We start from the raw sequence: 20,009 nt of genomic DNA, 5'->3' as shown, positions 1-20,009 counted from the left end.
CCCTTTAAAATACCCTAACTGCAGCAAATCCCGTCAGAACTTGGAAGTGAATGTGAGTGGTGGGTCACATAGTTAATACATCTATACCAATAACACATTCAGTAGTAGAGGCAATAACAATAGAATCTTCTGTAGTCTGGCCTGGAAAAGGTTTCTATTGATGGTGGTGCCCCCAAACCTGAGCATGTTATCTGTTTCCCCCTCATCCTGGTGCCGGGGCTTGTGGGGATCACAGTTACCAGTACATCAATATCCAAAAGGCCCAGCTTGTTTATTTTCGAAAGCTGAGATGGGAGTAAATGTATATGGGGTTCTCTGATTTGTCTCAAGATTCATTGGTTGAGGGAGAGGAAATAGCACTTGTATTATCCATACTGGTCACAACCATGTGAACCCTAGTGGGGCTTCATGTTGTGTCCTCCATGGACCATAGTCTAACCATGAATACCTTGGTGGAGATTCCATCAAGCTACTCCTTTGAGATCCCATTGTATAGTCGTCAGAGCCATAGATCTTAAGTCAGGCCATTGCCCGAATAATCCAGTAGAAGGTGCATTATTATCATTTTTACATCCCTCCTTTTCTGTCTGGACAGCAGCTAATTTTTGCATGTCCAAAAATTTGTTGATTAAGGTCTGATTGTGTCACAACTGATTGACACACCTTGTGAAGAAGTTTTATTGAGCTTGATAACCAATAGGATTGACAAAAGTGAACCTAAAAATTTGAGTGTCGACAATCTTGTCATCTATTGTTCTCACTCCCAGTTGTGCCCAAGAGGCCACCGGGAGGACTAGCCAGGATACTATACTCTCTGGAAAGGTAGCCATCCATGTTTTTCAGTATGGAAACTCATGTCATGTGGGCCAAAACTATTGGAGCCCAAAAAGGGCCAACCAAGGATGGAGATAGTCTCAGTTTTTGTATCTTTTTGTATTCCTTCCCATTTTCCTCCCGGTCTTTAGGCAAAGTGGCCACTGTCAGCACACTCTGAAATAGGGAATCTGTACCAATGCACCTCACAAGATGCCATTCTCATTCACTAAGTTTAGCAAGATTGCCTTCTTCGTCATGCAGGTGAACTACCCAAGTCTCTAAAGTCTCTTCAAGTCACTGGGTAAAGTGATTCCAAGGGCCTTTACATTCTTTTTCATGAAAGACCTGAGTCTCAAAAACTTGCAGCAATACGTGCTGTCCATCAGTGTCATGACTTAGGGTTAACAATGGTCATAGAGTACGACTCAGCTTGCAGGGTCTCTGATGGCTTTTGGTCTCATCTCTGGTGAACTATAACCATTAGCTAGGGAATTTCTTCCCTAGCTTTCTGATAGTTCCTCTGTTAGATCTCTAATTTGACCCACAAAAGGAACTCCACCAGAGTTTGGAGGTTAAAGTGAAGGACTAATCTTCCCTCAAATTGGAAGTCTTATTTAACAATCTATTAGAACTTTCGAAGAGTGCTCCATGGCATCCACCAGCACTTTCTAAGACTCATTGGCATGACTGGCAAAGTGCCCCACTGGATCCTCAGATGCTTGCAGTGATCTACTTGCACAGTCCAAGAGTGACACAAGTCTTCATTAACACCTCCCAAAAGTGCCTTGTAGGATCTCAGGGATTTTGCTTTTCCAGAAGGGCATTATATTTCATTGACCACTTTGCTCGCTGTGCCAATTTGTCAGCAAGAGTACTGCCAGTTGTCAAGTTGGTCAATTAAGATAAGAAACCAAAAAAGTAAAATTAGGCATTTATTCACTTACTGTGATAGTATAAGCAAGAGTCTAGACAGAAAAGGGCTGAAGCCCCACCAGATTTCCATTTTTTCCACAGAACAGTACTGGGCAAGCGTCAGGTGTCTCATCATAGACCTGAGAGTGTAGGGGCAACGTCTCACTGCTCCACCAAAAGGCTCCTGCTGTCTTAAGGACCCTGGGCCCAGGGGAAGATAGAGGGGGCAGAATTTGGAGTGGATAAGTGCTTTACACGGAGTCAGACCGAGAAAGATGTCTTCCAGGTCCTCCTGATAAGGTGGTCTGATAGAGGCGTATGAATAGTGCAGTGTCTCAGCTGAGCCTCCCTCCCTCATAAGGAGGCTTCTGAAAGGAGGTGCCTGGGCTAGAATGCGGATGCATGGAAGATCATGGTCAGCTAGAAGTGGAGGTTAAGGGTCAGCCTGAGTCCTTGACTGCAACTACCTCTCATGCCTGCAGTGCACTGGCTGTACATCAAGTCACTGGGGTCTGGGAAGCTTTCCCCTATAAGGACTGCCTGGTAAAGTTTTTGTAATTGCCTATGATCACATATAGGATTTTACTTGGAACATCTATCTATCTATCTATCTATCTATCTATCTATATGCATATACACATATTTAGAAATTATGGTCCTTACAGATACCTTCGATTCCAGTTCATCTCCTCAGGGCTTGTTCTTACTTTCCTTGATTTCATGTGGGTATGTCCTTCCACAGTGTGAGTCTTGACTTTGAACAACATCAACATATTTATGCATTTGCTCAATCCCATAATACTTCTAAAATTGTTTCATAATTGCTTAGCTGATACCACTAGGACAAGAACCTACTAAAAATTTCTGTGAATGTTTTTTGCAGCCCACTCTTGCCTAAGACTGAGGGTGTATGTCAAATACTGTTGATGAGTTACTTGGGTTCGTGCTTATTTTTTCCTTCAGTAGGTTCATTAAGTTTGCTTTCAGTTTTAGTCTTCTTTCTTGTCTTTAATTTTATTTTTGGAATGTATAAACATGAACCTTCTCCAAAAAGTAATAAGTATACAAAAAAGTATTTATAAAGTGTCATTCTTTCCCTTACATTCCCCATTCCTCACCTTCCTCTTACAGGTCTCCAACTAAAATGTTTTCTGGTTTATGTTTTCTATGTTTCATTTAAAAAATCGTTTTCTCTCTTTTTTTCCTCTTTATGTATTTCTTTCTTATGTCTCCTTTCTTTCACAAAAAGTAGGATGCTAGATATTCTCTATTTCAGGTTTTTTTCACTTAGCATTAACTCCTAGAAATCCAATTTATGTTACAGAGATGTTTTGCACTCTTTTTGCAGTAGTAGGTATAGCTGTTTATACTCTACCATAGTTTATAGTATATACCTTATTCAACCAATTCTCCATGCTTGTATATTTAGGTAGTTTTAAATATTTTGCAATTACAAATAATACCGTAATGAAAAACTTGTACATATACATTTTCATTGTTTGATCTATGAATATTTATTTACTTAAAGTGTAAACAACCCAAGAAAACTAGAGACTAATATAAAACATTTTTTATGCCTAGGAATATTTATGAAATAATGAGACCACTGTAACACACGTCCATTAAAATTGATCTCACACTTTTTGTGTTAGTCTAGCATTGTGGCAATTTACTTAAAACTTTATAAAAATGAGAGAAAATGCTGCTGCACAATTATTATAAACTTGAAATCCAGCGATTTCACAATAAATCTGTTTTTCCATTTAGTGGACTAAATGTATCTCTTTATGTAGCTGATGGTAAAGTACCAGATGAAAAGCTTATGCAGGAGAATCAAAATTTGGTGCCAAAAACACAACTGCAAGTACAGAAACAAAGAACTCTCAGAAGAGAAGAACTCACTAGTAAGTATAATAATTATAGATAACTAAAATATCTTAAAACTCATCAGATGGTCTTTTTGTTTGGTTTATGAATATGTATTTAGGCATATGTTTTATAGAAATTTTACACTTTGACCTAAAGTATTAATACCCTAAGATAATTAGAGAACAGAAATAAAAGTATTGGTACATTTTGGTTGGGATTTATGGTACTCAGATTATTTTATGGTCATGGGTCATGTACTCAGTCTGACTCAAAAACAGGCCATCAACTGACCTTCAAAGGGTGTGTGCTTATCAGCTCACTCCAGGAAATTATGGGTCCATAAGTCCAGCAGTTGCCTCTGGTCAGTTGCGGTGTCTTTCAGTCATTGCCTACATTTGGTGAACAGAGAGATGCTGTGACCTGTAACTCAAATGGAAAATGTGGATTGTAGGCACCAAGGGCAAGGATGACTAAGAGGTCTGTCAAAGGACCTCTAGGGCATCCATTTGTCAGGTCCCACTGAAATGCAGAGATCTTTCTGGTAACCTGATATTTGGGTGAGATACCTACATGAGGAGTGTGGATCACCAGTAGACAAATAGTACCACCAAATTGCTGAGGCTCCTTCTATGTCTTGGTCCAGAGAGGGCCAAAAGGCTTAGCAATTGTCTACTCTCCAGTGAGATATTGTGCCCCTTCCATAGATGCTCTGGAATTTCACTTGGGTTTCAGGTTCTTGTGCCTTGTCTATATTAATGTGGGTTAACAGGATGTTCAGTCCTTGTTTGCTGTTACCCTTCTCTGGGCCCACTTGGATGATGGTCGTCAATAGAGTGGAAGGCTAGTGGCCCCTCTGGCAATGGGACTTTTTCCAGGTCATGACCTTGATGATCTTTATGTCAGGTAGTCAGGGAATTTAAAGAGTCTTGTGGAAGAATAGTAATAATGCATTACAACCCATTCTATGTAAGGATAAACTGAGCCTAATCATCTTGGTGGACAGCGATGCTGTAAAGGGCATTTGTGATGTCAGTTGCTGCATACAAAGTTCCTCCATCTTGGGAAATAACCTCTGTGACAGTCACAGTGTCAGGTACTGCTGGTGTCAAGGCCTGCACTGTAGCATTGAACTGAACTGCCTATAATTAATTGAGACTCTGGAAACCCAAAATCTTGTGCACATACCAGTTGGGGAACTTTCTTAAACACAGCATTGAGGTCAGGTTTTTTTTTTCTCCCTCAGGCAGTTGTTTTGGGGAGACAAAGGCACTAGGTGCTGATAGATGGGTAGGTATACCGTTTTCCAAAGGTCCCATTGAAATCACCTTAACTATAGCAATTCCCCTCAAGTGAAGGTTCACATAGACAGTACGTTTATATCAATAATGCATTCAGTAGTGAGCACCATAACAATGGAAGTTTGTGTTGGCCTGATGGTCCCAGCAGTAGTCGTCTGGGTAATCCTCTTGATAGTGGCCTCATACCCCAAACCAGAGAGGATTATCTGGTTTCCCCCCATTCTGGTGTCATAGATTGTGTGGATCATAGACGCCTTTGTACCAGTATCCAAAAGGCCCCAAAATGCAATTCTTCCTCATGTTTTCATTGGACTCTGATGTTGGTATAGGGCCTTCTTTCCCTACTGGGGACATGGAACCCTTGACCTGATCCATAGTCTTATATGTTTAAAAGCTGAGAGTTCTGTTTAAAAATTGGCAGGGTTTTCCATTCATCTCAAGATTTACTGAGACATGTAAAGGGAATAACACTTTATTATAGGGACTTCACTCTGTGGACTCTAGGGGGCTTCCTACGGCACTCTCAATGGCACACTACCTAGTCATGAGCTCCTTGGTACAGAGCCTATCAATCTTCTTACTGGAGAAAACATTGTTTAGTAACAAGACTCAGAGATCGCTTCAGGAAGACCATTGCCTGGGTTTTCTGAGAATATGTGACTGATTACCATTTTTATGTCACTCTCTCTGATGCTCTATCTTTGTTATTTTGGCAGTAGTTGTTTTTTTCCATGCCAAGGAATTTGTTAGTTATGATCCAAATTGTGTCATGGACCAATTTTTGTGACCTTACAGGGAAGTTTTATTGAGTTCAGTAATCAAGAGTAGTGGCATGAATGAACCTAGAGATCTGAGTCTGGTTAACAATCTTATCACTGATTCTTTTCACTCTCTCATTGTAGAACCAAGGAACTACCAGTGTGGTTTGCAGGGCTGCTATAGCCTCTGTAAGAGTGGTCCAAACATGTATTTTAGCCATAGGGGACTCATCAGAAGTGAGCTAAACCTTTCAGGGCCTGAATAATTCTTGGTTGAGGAAGGAGAGGGTCTTGGGTGTTTGCCTCTCATTCATCTTTCCTCCACTTCCTTGGGCAAAGTGGCCCCTTTCAGGGCACTCTGAAGGAGGGATTCCATAGTTATGTACCCCACGAGACGCCACTCTCCCTCACTTCATTTAACAAGACTATCTCCTTATTGTGGAGGTGAGCTACCCAAGTCTCTAAGGTCTTTTCAGACAGCTGAGAAAAGCAATCCTGAAGGGCTCTACATTTTTCTTTATTAAAGAACCAGTCTCTATAGCTAACTGCATCATGGGTGTCCATTGGTGCCGGGAACCTGCTTGGAGTGAACAAGTCATTGAGTACAACTGCACTCATGGCTCTCTGATAACTTTTAATCTCACTACTGGAGGACCATAAGCAATAGCCCAGAAATTGCTTCCCTAGATTTCTCAGAGACAATCTATTGAATTTCTAATTTGACCACTAGGCATTTTGGCCATGTAGACAGAGCAAAGGGAAGGGCCATTGGTACCCCTCAGAACTAAAAAGCTTACATAAGCCATCTGCTAATACTTTCCAAGACCAAACTGCATAGTCCATGGGGCACCCCCTAAGACCCATTGGCATGGCTAGTAAAGTGCCCTATGGTACATTCAAACTCCTGCAAATGATCCACTGCCAGCCCCCAAAAGGCCCCGTGGGTTTCTCTATTGTCTCCCAAAAGTGCCTCCATGGAATCTTCAGGATTTTTGCTTTTTCCAGACTGACATTTTGCTTAATTGACTACCCTGCTTGCTGTGCCAATTGGTCACAGAGTTTGTTCCCAGGTGTCTATGTGGTTACATAATACAATGAGCCAAATTCAATATAACAAGTAAGCCTTTATTCACTAACGGTGATTATATAAACAAAAGCTTAAACAGGAAAGAACACTGGCTCACTAATGTTCATTTGTTTCCATGGAATGGCCCCAAGTAAGGATAATTATATCAGGGAATCCTTTCACTTCTCTTTTATGGAACTAGGGACCTGGAAAAGGAGGTTGGAAGTCTAAGAGGGAAAAATGCCAAATACTGAATTAGAATGGATAGATATGTCTTTAATGTCCCCTAATAAGATAGTCTTGGAAGAGATACTTGAAGGCCATTTACTCTCCTAAGTAGCCCTCTAAATGTAGTTGCCTAGGGTAGGAATGCAGTTATGTGTAAGAACATGGACAAGCTGGAGGAACGTCAATCCTTGGCAACAACTCCTTCCAGAGACTGCAATGCACTGGCTGTCAACCCAGTCTGGTGTGGAGAAGGAAGCTTTCTCCCATGAAAAGCCTTTGTAATTGTCTATGATCAGATTTTGGCCTGGAGCTGGACTCTTCATATATACATATATACTTATACACCAAACACATATATATGTATTCACACACATACATACACATACATGTGCACATATACATGCAAATACACATAAACAGACATATTTAGAAATCATGAGTTCTCACAGACACCTTTCATCCCTATCCATCTGTTCAGGGCTTGTTCTTGCCTTCCTCCATTTCATATGTGTTATATCCTTTCTTTAATAGTGTGGATCTTGATTTTGAATAACATCAACACATTTATGCATTTGCTCAATCCTATAATGCATCTAAATTTGTTTCAGAATTGCTTAGCACATAGTAGAAAAATTAACCTACTAAAAAGATTTTGTGATTTTATTTGTATCCCACTCTCTTGTCTAAGGCTACAAGTATATGCAAATACCACCAGTTTTCAAATGGCCCCCAAACTCAAATCTCTCCCATGTCTCTATTAAACTCTGACCTTAGCATAGATCCTCAGGTCCCTTCCTGGCCAAACTCCTAAAATTGTTTATTTCTGAAGCCAAGAAGTCTGGGTAAAACCAGGCAGATTCTCTGATTCATCTCAAGATTCACTGGGAGGTGGAGAGAGAAAAGCACTTGTGTTTGTCACAGATGTTGTCACCATCTGACTATAGTAGGGCTGTCTTTTGGGTGTCCTATGAACTGCCACTTGGCCAAGAGATCATTGGTGGACAGCCCATAAATCTACATCTTGAGACCCGTTGGTAAGTAACTGGACCAAGAAATCTGTTTGGAAAAGCCCTTAACCAGATCCCCTAGGAGTGGATGCCCATTTACCATTTTTAGGTCATTCTTTCTGCTCGTCAAATTTTGCTATCTCACAATAGCCACTTTTTCGTGGCCAGAAATTTGTCAGTTAAGATCTGGATTGTATGATAGACCAATAATTGATCTGGACCTTGTGAGGAGTTTTAATTGAAGTAGGTACTAGCAAATGTGGCACGAAGGAACCTAGAAATCTGAGTCTGGTTAACAATCTCATTATCCACTGTTCTCATTCCTCATTGTTGAACCAGGGGACCATCAGGATGGTACATCTTGTGCTTTGCAGATGGTGTTAGATGTGGTCCAAACAAGTTTTTTTTTTTTTTTAAAGATTTTATTTTTCCTTTTTCTCCCCAAAGCCCTCTGGTACATAGTTGTGTATTTTTAGTTGTGGGTCCTAGTTGTGGCATGTGGGATGCTGCCTCAGCGTGGCCTGATGAGTAGTGCCATGTCCGTGCCCAGGATTCGAACCAGCGAAGCCCTGGGCCACTGAAGTGGAGCACGTGAACTTAACTACTCAGCCATGGGGCCGGCCCCCAAGTTTTTTTTTTTTAAAGGCAATTTTTTTAGGGAAGTTTTAGGGTCACAGAAAAATTGAGAGGAAGACACAGAGGTTTCCCATATACGCTCTGACCCCACACATGCAAAGCTTCCCTCATTATCAACATTACTCACCAGAGTGGTACATTTGTTATAATTGGTGAGCCTACATTGACATATCATAATCACTCAGAGTCCATGGTTTATATTAAGAGTTCACCAAACAAGTTTTTCAGTGGTGGGAAACTCATCACAAGTGGGCCACACAACTTATAAACCAAATACTAGCCAGCTGAAGAAGAAAATCTCAGGTGATCATATCCTTCTTTCTTCCTGGCCCTCTTCACCATCCTCCTTGGGCAAAGTCATCACTGTCAGGACACTCAAAATGAGAGGGTCTGTCATGATGCACCAACAAGGTACCACTATCCCTCACTCAGTTTAACAATATTACTTCCTTCGTGGTGGAGGAGCTACCTAATTTTTTAAGGTCTCCTCAGATGTTGGGCAAAGTGATCCTGAGGACTCTGCATTTTTTTCATTAAATATGAGTTTCAGAACCCAATGTGTGAGGTGTCAAGATGGCAGCATAGGTGGACTGTGAAGTCACCTCCTCCCATGAACACAATCAAGTTACAACTAATCTTGGAACAATTACCCCTGAGAGAGAACTGAAATCTGGATAAAAAGAACCCCTGCAACAAGGAACAGTCATGACTGAGGTGACTGAGGCAGAAATTCCTTCTGGAGAGAAAAAAAGCTGGCTTCACAAGCTGTGGCACTTCACAGCTGGTGAGGAGCAACCTAAGTTATGCGGCCTTCCCTGGAGGAATGGGGGACCTGAACAGGGGAGCATTACCCCTATAAGCATCCTTCAGACTCAGCACAAATGAGATGAGTGTCATAATATCTGACTTTGCTGTCTATTAACTATAACAGGGAATATCCCTAGAAAAGCTATTGGAAATAAGTGGAAAAAAGCCGGCCCTTAAAGGGCCCACACACAAATTCACCCATTTTTGGAAAGCAACCTAAAATCACCAGAAAGAAAAGTGCACAATAATTTGTTGAAGAGAGACTCACCTGATAGGCTCTGGGTGCATCTTGGTGAGAGGTGAGACCTCTTCAGGGACTGAGACATTGATGGCAGCCATTATTTGTGACCTAGTACAGGTGTGCTGACTCAGATGCTGGCAGATGCCATTGGAGTTCTTCCCCTGACCTGTTAGCTGAGGGTCTGCCCCCAGATACTAGAGCACCAACTTAATCCAGCTCATCCAGGGCAAGCAACCTGCCCTAAGGACTGGCCCCACCCAAAATAAGCCCTTGGGCAACTTTCCAACCTCCATAGACTGGGTGTCTGGATCCTCAGCAGGTAGGTGAGTTGGGCCACCTCTGAGGGGCAGAGAGTGTGTGAGGAGCAGTGGAATGGGTGGGGCATTGATAGAGGGTGTGACGACCTCTGAAGTGGGGTGACTGGGTATGCTCCAGGTGTCCAGGATGTAGGCAAGGGCCAGGAATGTGTTGACAGTGTGTGTGGACCTTTGGGCCATAGGGCTTATCAGCAACAGAAGACCTGTACTTCACAAAGAGCCACATGGGGGATTGGCCCCACCTTCCAAAAGCCTGAAACAATTGGGTGCTCCAGTGCCTGGGGCCAGCCCCACTCAGCTGCAACAGGCTTGTAGGCCAGAAGCCTACAGCAATTATAAGCCCCTGAGCCTAGCAATCAGCCACACTTGGTCCTACTCAATTAACATAAAAAATGAAACAGGACTGTACTATCAGACCTTGAGGCAAACTATGAAGGGGCTACCCAAACCCAGTAAAGCGACTGAAGGGTCCAGAGCAGCTACACACAGCTGAGAATTACAAGCAGCCAGCCAGGGAGACAGCCTAGACTCCCTGGGCACCTGCAGCAAGAGAAACCTTGCCACAACATAAAGACAAACGTAGTCCAGCCAAGGGTCATTCCTGGAACATTTGGAACTGGTGATGAGATGGAAGCACACTGCTGGCCTCAAAAGGCATCTCTTACATAAGGCCACTTCTGCAAGATCAGGTGACATAGCTGACCCACCTAATACATAGATAAGCACAGAGAAAGAGGCAAAATGAAGAGGCAAAGGAAAACATTCCAAGCAAAGGAAAGGACAAAACTCCAGAAAAAGAACTAAATGAAACAGAAATAATCTACCTGACAAAGAGTTTAAACAAGAAATCATAAGGATGCTCACTGAGCTTCGGAGAAGAATAGACGAACTCAGTGAGAATATCAACAAAGAACTGGAAACTATAAAAAAGAGCCAATCAGAAATGAAGAATACAATACTGGAAATGAAAAACTCACCAGAGGGGCTCAATAGCAGAGTAGATGATATAGAAGAATGGATCAGTGAGGTGGACAAAAGACTAGAGGAAATCAACCAAGCAGAACAGATAAAAGGAAAAAGAATTTTTAAAAAATGAGAACAGTTGAAGGAAACTCTAGGACAACATCAAGCACACTACCATTTGTATTACAGGTATCCCAGAAGGAGAAGAGAAAGACAAAGGGGCAGAGAATCTGTGTGAAGAAATAATAGTTTAAAACTTTCCTAACCTAACGAAGGAAACAGACATCCAAGTACAGGAAGCACAGAGAGCACAAAACAAGATAAAGAGGCCCACACCAAGACACATTATAATTAACACATCCAAAATTAAAGATAAAGAGAGAATCTTAAAAGCCACAAGAGAAGGACAGCAAGTGACATACAAGGAATCCCCATAAGGATATCAGCTGTATCCTCAGTAGAAACCTTACAGCCTAGATGTGAGTGGCACAATATATTTAAAGTGCTGAAAGGAAAAAACCTATAGCCAAGAATACACTACCCAGCAAGGTTATCAATTAGAATGAAGGAGAGAACAAGAGTTTCCCATACAAGGAAGAATTAAAGGAGTTTATCACCAAGAAACCAGTTTTACAGGAAATGCTAAAGGGACTTATTTAAGTGGGAAAGAAAAGACCACAAATAAGAACAGGAAATTAAAAAAAAAAAAGGCAATAAAATCACTGGTAAAGGCAAAAATACAGTGAAAGTATGAGATCAACCACCTATGAAGATAATATGAAGGTCAACAGACAAAAGTACTAAAATTACCTATTTCAGTGATAAGAAGGTAATGGATACACACACACAAAATAAGGGGTTAGATGTGATAGCAAAAACATAAAATGTGGGAGGAGGGGAGCAAAAGAGTAGAGCTCCTAGGAAGAGATCAAACTAAAGACACCATCAACTCAATATAGATTGCCATATACATAGATTATTATATATGAACCTCATGGTAATCACAAACCAGAAACCTATAATAAATACACAAATAATTAAGAAAAAGGAAACCAAATATAATACTAAAGAAAGCCATAAAAGCGGAAGGGAAGAGAGCAAGGGAAGAAGAAAGGAACAGAGAAGAACTACTAAAACACCCAGAAAAAAAGTAACAAAATGGCAAGAAGTACATATTTATCAATACCTACTTCTAATGTCAATGGACTAAATGCCCCAATCATAGGGTGGCCAATTGGATGGAAAAACAAGACCCATATATATGCTGCATATGAGAGACACATTTCAGACCTCAAGACACTCACAAACTGAAAGTCAAAGGAGGGAAAAAGATACTCCATGCAAATGGCAATGAAAAGACAGCTGGGGTAGCAATATTTATATCAGACAAAATAGACTTTAAAACAAAAACTGTAACAAGAGACAAGGAAGGGCACTACATAATGATAAAGGAAACAATCCAACAAGAAGATATAACACTTGTAAGTGGCTTTACCCAGCATAGGAGCACCTAAATATATAAAGAAATTATTAACAAGCATGAAAGAAGAAATAGACAGTAACGCAATAATAGTAGGAAAGTTTAACCCTCCAATTACACCAATAGATAGATCACTCAAACAGAAAATCAGTAAGGAAACATTGGCCTTAGATGACACATTAGACCAGATGGACATAGTGGATATATATAGAACATTCAATCCAAAAACCACAGAATACACATTCTTTTCAAATGCACATGGAACATTCTCCAAGATAGATCACATATTAAGCCACAAAACAAGTTTCAATAAATTTAAGAAGATTGAAATAATACCAAGCATCTTTTCTGACCACAATGCTATGAAACTAGAAATCAACTACAGGAAGAAAATCAGAAAAGCCACAAATATGTGGAGATGAAACAAAATTCTACTGAATAACGATTGGGTCAATGAAGAAATCAAAGGAGAAATCAAAAAATACCGGGAGACAAATGAAAATGAAAATATGACATGCCAAAATCTATGTGATACAGCAAAAGTGGTTCTAAGAGGGAAGTTTATAGCAAAACAGGCCTATGTCAACAAACAAGAAAAATCTCAAATAAACAATCTAATGGTGCACCTAAAGGAACTGGAAAAAGAAGAACAAGCAAACCCCCAAGTCAGTAGAAGGAAGGAAATAATAAAAATCAAAGCAGAAATAAATGTGATAGTGACTATAAAAAACAATAGAAAAAAGCAATGAAACCAAAAGCTGGTTCTTTGAAAAGATAAACACAATTGACAAACCTTTAGCTGGACTCACAAAGAAAACAGAGAGAAGGCTCAAACAAATAAAATCAGAAATGAAAGAGGAGAAATTACAGTGGACACCTCAGAAATAGAAAAGATTATAAGAGAATACTATGAAAAACTATACACCAACAAACTGGATAGTCTAGAAGAAGTGGATAATGTCTTAGAATCATATAACCTTCCAAAATGGAATCAAGAAGAAATAGAGAATTTGAATGGACCAGTCACCCGGAAGGAGATCAAAACAGTAATCAAAAACATCACCAGAAATAAAAGTCCAGGACCAGAAGGCTTCCCTGGTGAATTCTACCAAACATTCAAAGAAGATTTAATACCTATCCTTCTCAAACTCTTCCAAAAAATTGAAGAGGAGGGGAAGCTTCCTAACTCATTCTATGAGGCCAACGTTACCCTGATACCAAAACCAGACAAGGACAACACAAAAAAAGAAAATTACAGGCCAATATCACTGATGAACATAGATGCAGAAATCCTCAACAAAATACTAGCAAATCAAATACAACAATACATTAAAAAGATCATACATCATGATCAAGTGGGTTTCATTCCAGGAATGCAGGGATGGTTCAACATCTGCAAATCTATCAACGTGATACAGCACATTAACGAAATGAAGAATAAAAATCACACGATCATCTCAATAGATGCAGAGAAAGCATTTGACAAGATACAGCATCCATTTATGATAAAAACTCTAAATAAAATGGGTATAGCAGGAAAATACCTCAACATGATAAAAGCAGTATATGAGAAACCCACAGCAAATATCATTCTCAATGGAGAAAACCTGAAAGCTATCCCCCTAAGAACAGGAACTGGAGAAGCATGTCCACTTTCACCACTCTTATTTAACATAGTATTGGAAGTCCTAGCCAGAGCAATCAGGCAAGAAAAAGAAATAAAAGAGATCCAAACTGGAAAAGAAGTAGTAAAACTGTCACTATTTGCAGGTGACATGATTTTAGATCTTGAAAACCCTAAAGATTCCACCAGAAGTCTTTTAGAAATAATAACTGAATACAGTCAAGTTTCAGGATTCAAATCAACATACAAAAATCGGTTGCATTTCTATACATGAACAATGAACTAGCAGAAAGAGAAATTAAGAATACAATCCCATTTACAATTGCAACAAAAGGAATAAAGGAATAAAATACCTAGGAATAAATTTAACCAAAGAGGTGAAAGGCCTGTACACTGAAAACTGTAAAACATTATTGAACTAAATTGAAGAGGACTCGGAGAAATGGAAAGATATTCCATGCTCTTGGATTGGAAGAATTAACATAGTTAAAGTGTCCATACTTCCTAAAGCAATCTATAGGTTCAATGTAATCCCTATCAAACTTCCAACATTTTTCACAGAAATGGAACAAAGAATCTTAAAATTTATCTGGAACAAGAAAAGACCCCAAATAGCCAAAGGAATCCTGAAAAAAAAGAACAAAGCTGGAGGTATCACACTCCCTGATTTCAAAATACACCACAAAACCATAGTAACCAAAGCAGCATGATACTGGCACAAAAACAGACACACAGATCAATGGCACCCAATGCAAAGCCCAGAAATAACCCCACACATATATAGACAACTAATTTTTGACAAGGGAGCCAAGAACAAGCAATGGAGAAAGGAAAGTCTCTTCAATAAATGGTGTTGGGAAAACTGGACAGCCACATGCAGAAAAATGAAAGTAGACCATTATCTTACACATATACAAAAATTACCTCAAAATGGATTAAAGACTTAAATGCAAGACCTGAAACCACGAAACTTCTTGAAGAAAACATAGGCAATACATTCTTCAACATCAGTCTGAGCAGCATATTTTCAAGTACCATGTCTGACCGGGCAGGGGAAACAATAGAAAAAATAAATAAGTGGGACTACATCAAACTAAAAAGCTTCTGCACAGCAAAGGAAACCATCAACAAGATGAAAAGTCAACCTATCAATTGGAAGAAGATGTTTTCAAACCACTTAGCACATAAGGAGTCAATACCCAAAATTTACAAAGAACACATACCTCTCAACAACAAAAACCTAACAACCCAATTACAAAATGGGCAAAAGATCTGAACAGAAATTTCTCCAAAGAAGATATACAGATGGCCAACAGGCACATGAAAAGATGTTCAACATCATTAACTATCAGGGAAAGGCAAATCAAAACTCCAATGAGATATCACCTCATTCCCATCAGAATGGTTATAATTAAGAATAAAAGAAATAAGTATTGGAGAGGATGTGGAGAAAAGGCATCTCTCATACACTACTGGTGGGAGTGCAAACTAGTGCAGCCACTATGGAAAGAAGTATGGAGATTCCTCAAAAAATTAAGAATAGATCTACCATATGATCCAGCTACTCTACTGCTGGATATCTTTCCAAAGAACATGAAAAGATATATGCACCCTTTTGTTCATTGCAGCATTATCCACAATAGCCAAGACTTGGAAGCAACCTAGGTGCCCATCAAGGGATGAATTGTTAAAGATGTGGTATATATACACAATGCAATACTACTCAGCCATTAGAAATGATGAAATCCAGCCATTTGTAACAACATGGATGGACCTTGAGGGTATTATGCAAAGTGAAATAAGTCAGAGGGAGAAAGTCAAATACTGTGTGATCTTTCTCATAAGTAGAAGATAAAAACGATAAACACAAGTATAGATACAGAGATTAGATTGGTGCTTACAGGAGGGGAAGGGGGGAGGGAGGAGAGCGAAAGGGCTGATTAAGCACATGTGTGTGGTGATGGATGGTAATTAGTCTTTGGGTGGTGAACATGATGCAATCTACACAAAGATTGAAATATATGACGATGTACACCTGAAATTTATATAATGTTACCACAATAAAAAAAGAATTTAAAAAACATCCCAATGTGTCATAGGTTTACCTATTGTGCTAAGAACATGTTTAAAGCTAGCAATAATCATTTAGTGGAACTCAGCAAGAGGGGTCTGCATGACTTTTTTATGACCAGCTACTTTATTTATAGTTTATCCTTCCTGTGTTTCATTTTGTAAAGGTAACTATCTATTTTTCTTGTGTCCCTTTCTTTATTTCCCAGAAAATAGCATACTAGATATTCTTTCAAGGTTTTTTCCCCATTTAACATTATCTCCTAAAATTTCTCCAAGTCAATTTATCAAGATTGTTTCATTTCTTTTATATTTGTATGAAGAATAGTTTATACCACAGTGTATACCATAGTTGATATTACCATAATTTATAGTATATATCATAGTTTATCCAATCAGTCTCTCCTATGCTTGTAAATTTAGTAGTGTTTAGTATTTTGCAATTGAAAATATGCTGTAATGAATAACATTGTGAATATGCATTTTGATTGATCAATTTTTAAGTTGTTTTTCTTTGAATTGTGATATAAAACATATGCATGAAAGTTGCCATCTTAACAATTTTTGTATACAGTCCAGTAGTATTAAGTATATTCACATCATTGTGCAACAGGTCTCCAGAAGTATGTCAGCCCACAATATTAAACCTCTATACCCGTTAAACAACTGCCCATTTCCTCCTCCTCCCAGTCTCTGGCAACCACCATTCTACTTCCTATTTACATGAAATTTCTATATAGTGTCCTCAAGATTTATCCATGTAGCAGCACGTGACAAAATTTCTTGCCTTATTAAGGCTGAATTATATTCCATTATATGTATGTATTACATTTTTAAAAATCCAATCATCTGTCTGTGGACATGGTTGCTTCCACCTCTTGGCTATTGTGAAAATGGATATACAAATATCTCTTCTAGATCCTGCTTTAAATTACTTTGGATATATATACACAGAAGCGGGATTGCTAGGTCATATCGTAATTCTATTTTTAATTTTTTGAGGAATGTTTTGCCATACTATTTTCCTATTTGCTGCAGTATTTTACATTCCTGCCACAAGCAGTGCACTAGGGTTCCAATTTCTCCACATCCTCACCAACACTTGTTATTTTGTTTTCTTTTAGGTAGTAGCCATCATAATTGGTGTGAGATGATACCTCGTGATTTTGATTTGCATTGCCCTAATGATTTGTGATATTGAACAACTTTTCATATGCTTATTGGCCATTTGTATATATTCTTTGGACACGTTATTAAAATCCCTTGCCCATTTTATAATTGAGTTATTTGTTTTTTGTTGTTGAGATGTAGGAGTTATTTATGTATTTTTGATATTATTCCCTTACCAGATATATGATTTACAAATATTTTTCCCATTCCATAGGTTGCCTTTTTACTCTGTTGATTGTGTTCTTTGATGCACATGAGTTTTTAAGTTTGATGTCCTGTTTATCTGTTTTTGCTTTTGCTTTCTGTACTTTAGGTTTCATATCCATGAAATCATTGCCAAATCCAATGTCATAAAGGTTTTCCATATATTATCTTCTAGGAATTTTATAGGTTTGGGTCTTCAGTCTATCTTGAGTTAATTTTTGTGTATGGTGTAAGGTAAGCATCCAACTTTATCGTTTTGCATGTAGACATGAGTTTATTCAACTATTTCTTGGAGAGGCTGTCTTTTCCCTATTGAATGGTCTTGACACTCTTATTAAGGGTCATTGACTAGATATGTGAGGGTCTATTTCTGGGCTCTTTATTCCATTGGTCTATGTGTCTGTCTTTATGCCACTACGACACTATTTTGATTACTTTTCCTTTGTAATAAGTTTTAAAATTAGGAAAGGTTAGATCTCTCACTTTGTTATTCTTTTTAAACATCATTTGACTATGTGGGGCTTCTTGAGATTTTGTAATTTTAGGATGAATTTTTCTATTTCTATTTCTGAAAAAAAATGAGACTTGGAGTTTTACAGGGATTACACTGAATCTGTAGACTGCTTTGGTTAGTACTCATGTCTTAGCAATATTAAATTTTCCAATCCATGAACATGGTGTGTCTTTCTATTTATTTGTGTTTTATTTAAGCTTAGCAATGTTTTATAGTTTTCGGCATACACATCTTTTTTCTTCTTGGTTAAATTTATTTCTACATATTTAATATTTTTGATGAAATTTTCTTAGTTTCCTTTTCGTTTTGTACATGGGTAGTATATAGAAATGTAACTGATTTTTGGATATTGATTTTGTATTCTGAAACTTCACTGAATTCATTTCTTAATTTTAATCGGTTTTTCTGTGTGAATCTTTATAGTTTTCTACATATAAGATCGTGTTATCTATGAACAGAGATAATTTTACTTCTTCCTTTTCATTGTTGATATCTTTTATCTCTTTTTCTGCCCATTTGCTCTGGTTAGAACTTGTAGTACTTTGTTGAATAGAAGTGGAAAGAGTAGGCATCCTTGCCTTTTTTCTGACCTCAGAAGAAAAGTTTTTAGTCTTTCCCCATTGAGTATGATATTAACTGTGGGCTTTGCGTATATGGTATTTATTATATTTAGGTATTTGCCTTTTATTCTTGGTTTATTGAGTGTTTTTAAAATTATGAATGGATATTGAATTTTTTCAAATGCCTTTTCTCTATCAGTTGAGATGACCATCTGTTTTTTTTCCACTCATGCTTTTAATGCAGTGTATCACATTAATTTATTTCATAAATTGAATAATCTTTGCATTCTAGGAATAAATCCCACTTGGTTGTGCTGTTTAATCCTTTTAATGGGCTCTTGAATTCTGTTTGCTGGTATGTTGTTGAGGAGTTTTGCATCTATGTTCAGTAGACATACTTGCCTGCAATTTTCTTTTCATGTAGCACCTTTGTCTGACTTTGGTATCAAGGTAATGCTGGCCTCATAGGACAAATTTGGAAGTGTTCTCTCTCATTCAATTTTTTGGATGAGTTTGAAGAGGATTGGTATTAATTTTTCTTTAAATTATTCTTAGAATTCTTCAGTGAAACTATCTGGTCTTGGGCTTTTATCTGTTGGGAGATTTTCATTACTAGTTTTTGTTCTTTTAGATTTTCTATCTATTCATGATTCAGTAGGTAGGTTGTGTTTTTATAAGAATTCATCCATTTCTTCTAGGTAATCCAATTAGTTGGCATACAATTGTTCGTAATGTTCTCTTATAATCCCTTTTATTCCTGTGTCATTGGTTGTGATACCCTTTCTTTCATTTTTAAATTTAATTATTTGAGTCTTTTTCCTTAGCTAATCTAGCTAAATGTTTTCAATTTTGTTGATCATTTCAAAGGACTGAATCCTGGTTTCATTGATTTTCTTTATTGTTTTTCTACTCTCTATTTATCTCTTCTCTGATTTTTATTATTTCCTTCCTTCTGCTTTTTTGAGTAGTTTTTTCTTCTTTTTCTAGTTCCTTGAGGTGTAAAGTTAGGTTGTTTATGTGCAATCTTTCTTATTCTTTAATGTAAGTGTTCACAGCTATAAATTTCCCTCTTATCACTGCTTTCCCAGCATTGCATAAGTTTTGGCATGTTTCATTTTCATTTTCATTTGTCTCAAGATATGTTCTAATGTCCCTTGTAATTTCTGCTTTGACCCATTTGTTTTTTTGAGAATGTATTTCTAAATCTCCCATATATTTCTGTTTTTCCCACTGTTTCTGCTGCTGTCGGTTTCTAGTTTCTTTTAGTTGCAATCACACAAGTTTCTTTGCATGGTTTCAATCTTTTAAATTTTATTAAGACTTATTTTGTGGCCAGCATGTAGTCTATCCCGGAGAAGGTTTCATGTGCACTTGAAAAAAATATGTTTCCTGCTGTTGTTAAGTGGAATTTTCTGTGTCTATCTATAATGTCCAATTGTTTTACAGTAGTTTTCAAGTCCTCTGATTTC

The 20,009-nt window shown here is 38.2% G+C and overlaps 1 protein-coding gene across 18 annotated transcripts in view; it reads left to right on the top strand.

The window, feature by feature from the left end:
* The window catches only part of CCDC7 (coiled-coil domain containing 7), a 460,046-nt gene that overhangs the window by 254,259 nt on the left and 185,778 nt on the right, over window positions 1-20,009 (top strand). For all 18 annotated transcript variants that reach the window (XM_070255438.1, XM_023632305.2, XM_070255443.1 and 15 more), the window contains one exon: window positions 3,522-3,632. In XM_070255438.1, coding sequence (XP_070111539.1) covers window positions 3,522-3,632 — 111 coding nt within the window. The remainder of the gene's footprint in view (window positions 1-3,521; window positions 3,633-20,009) is intronic.

Source organism: Equus caballus, chromosome 29 (assembly GCF_041296265.1).
Source record: "Equus caballus isolate H_3958 breed thoroughbred chromosome 29, TB-T2T, whole genome shotgun sequence".
NCBI classification, from domain to species: domain Eukaryota; kingdom Metazoa; phylum Chordata; class Mammalia; order Perissodactyla; family Equidae; genus Equus; species Equus caballus.
Note: the sequence above shows the minus strand (reverse complement) of the source record. Positions and strands in the feature narration are given on the sequence as shown.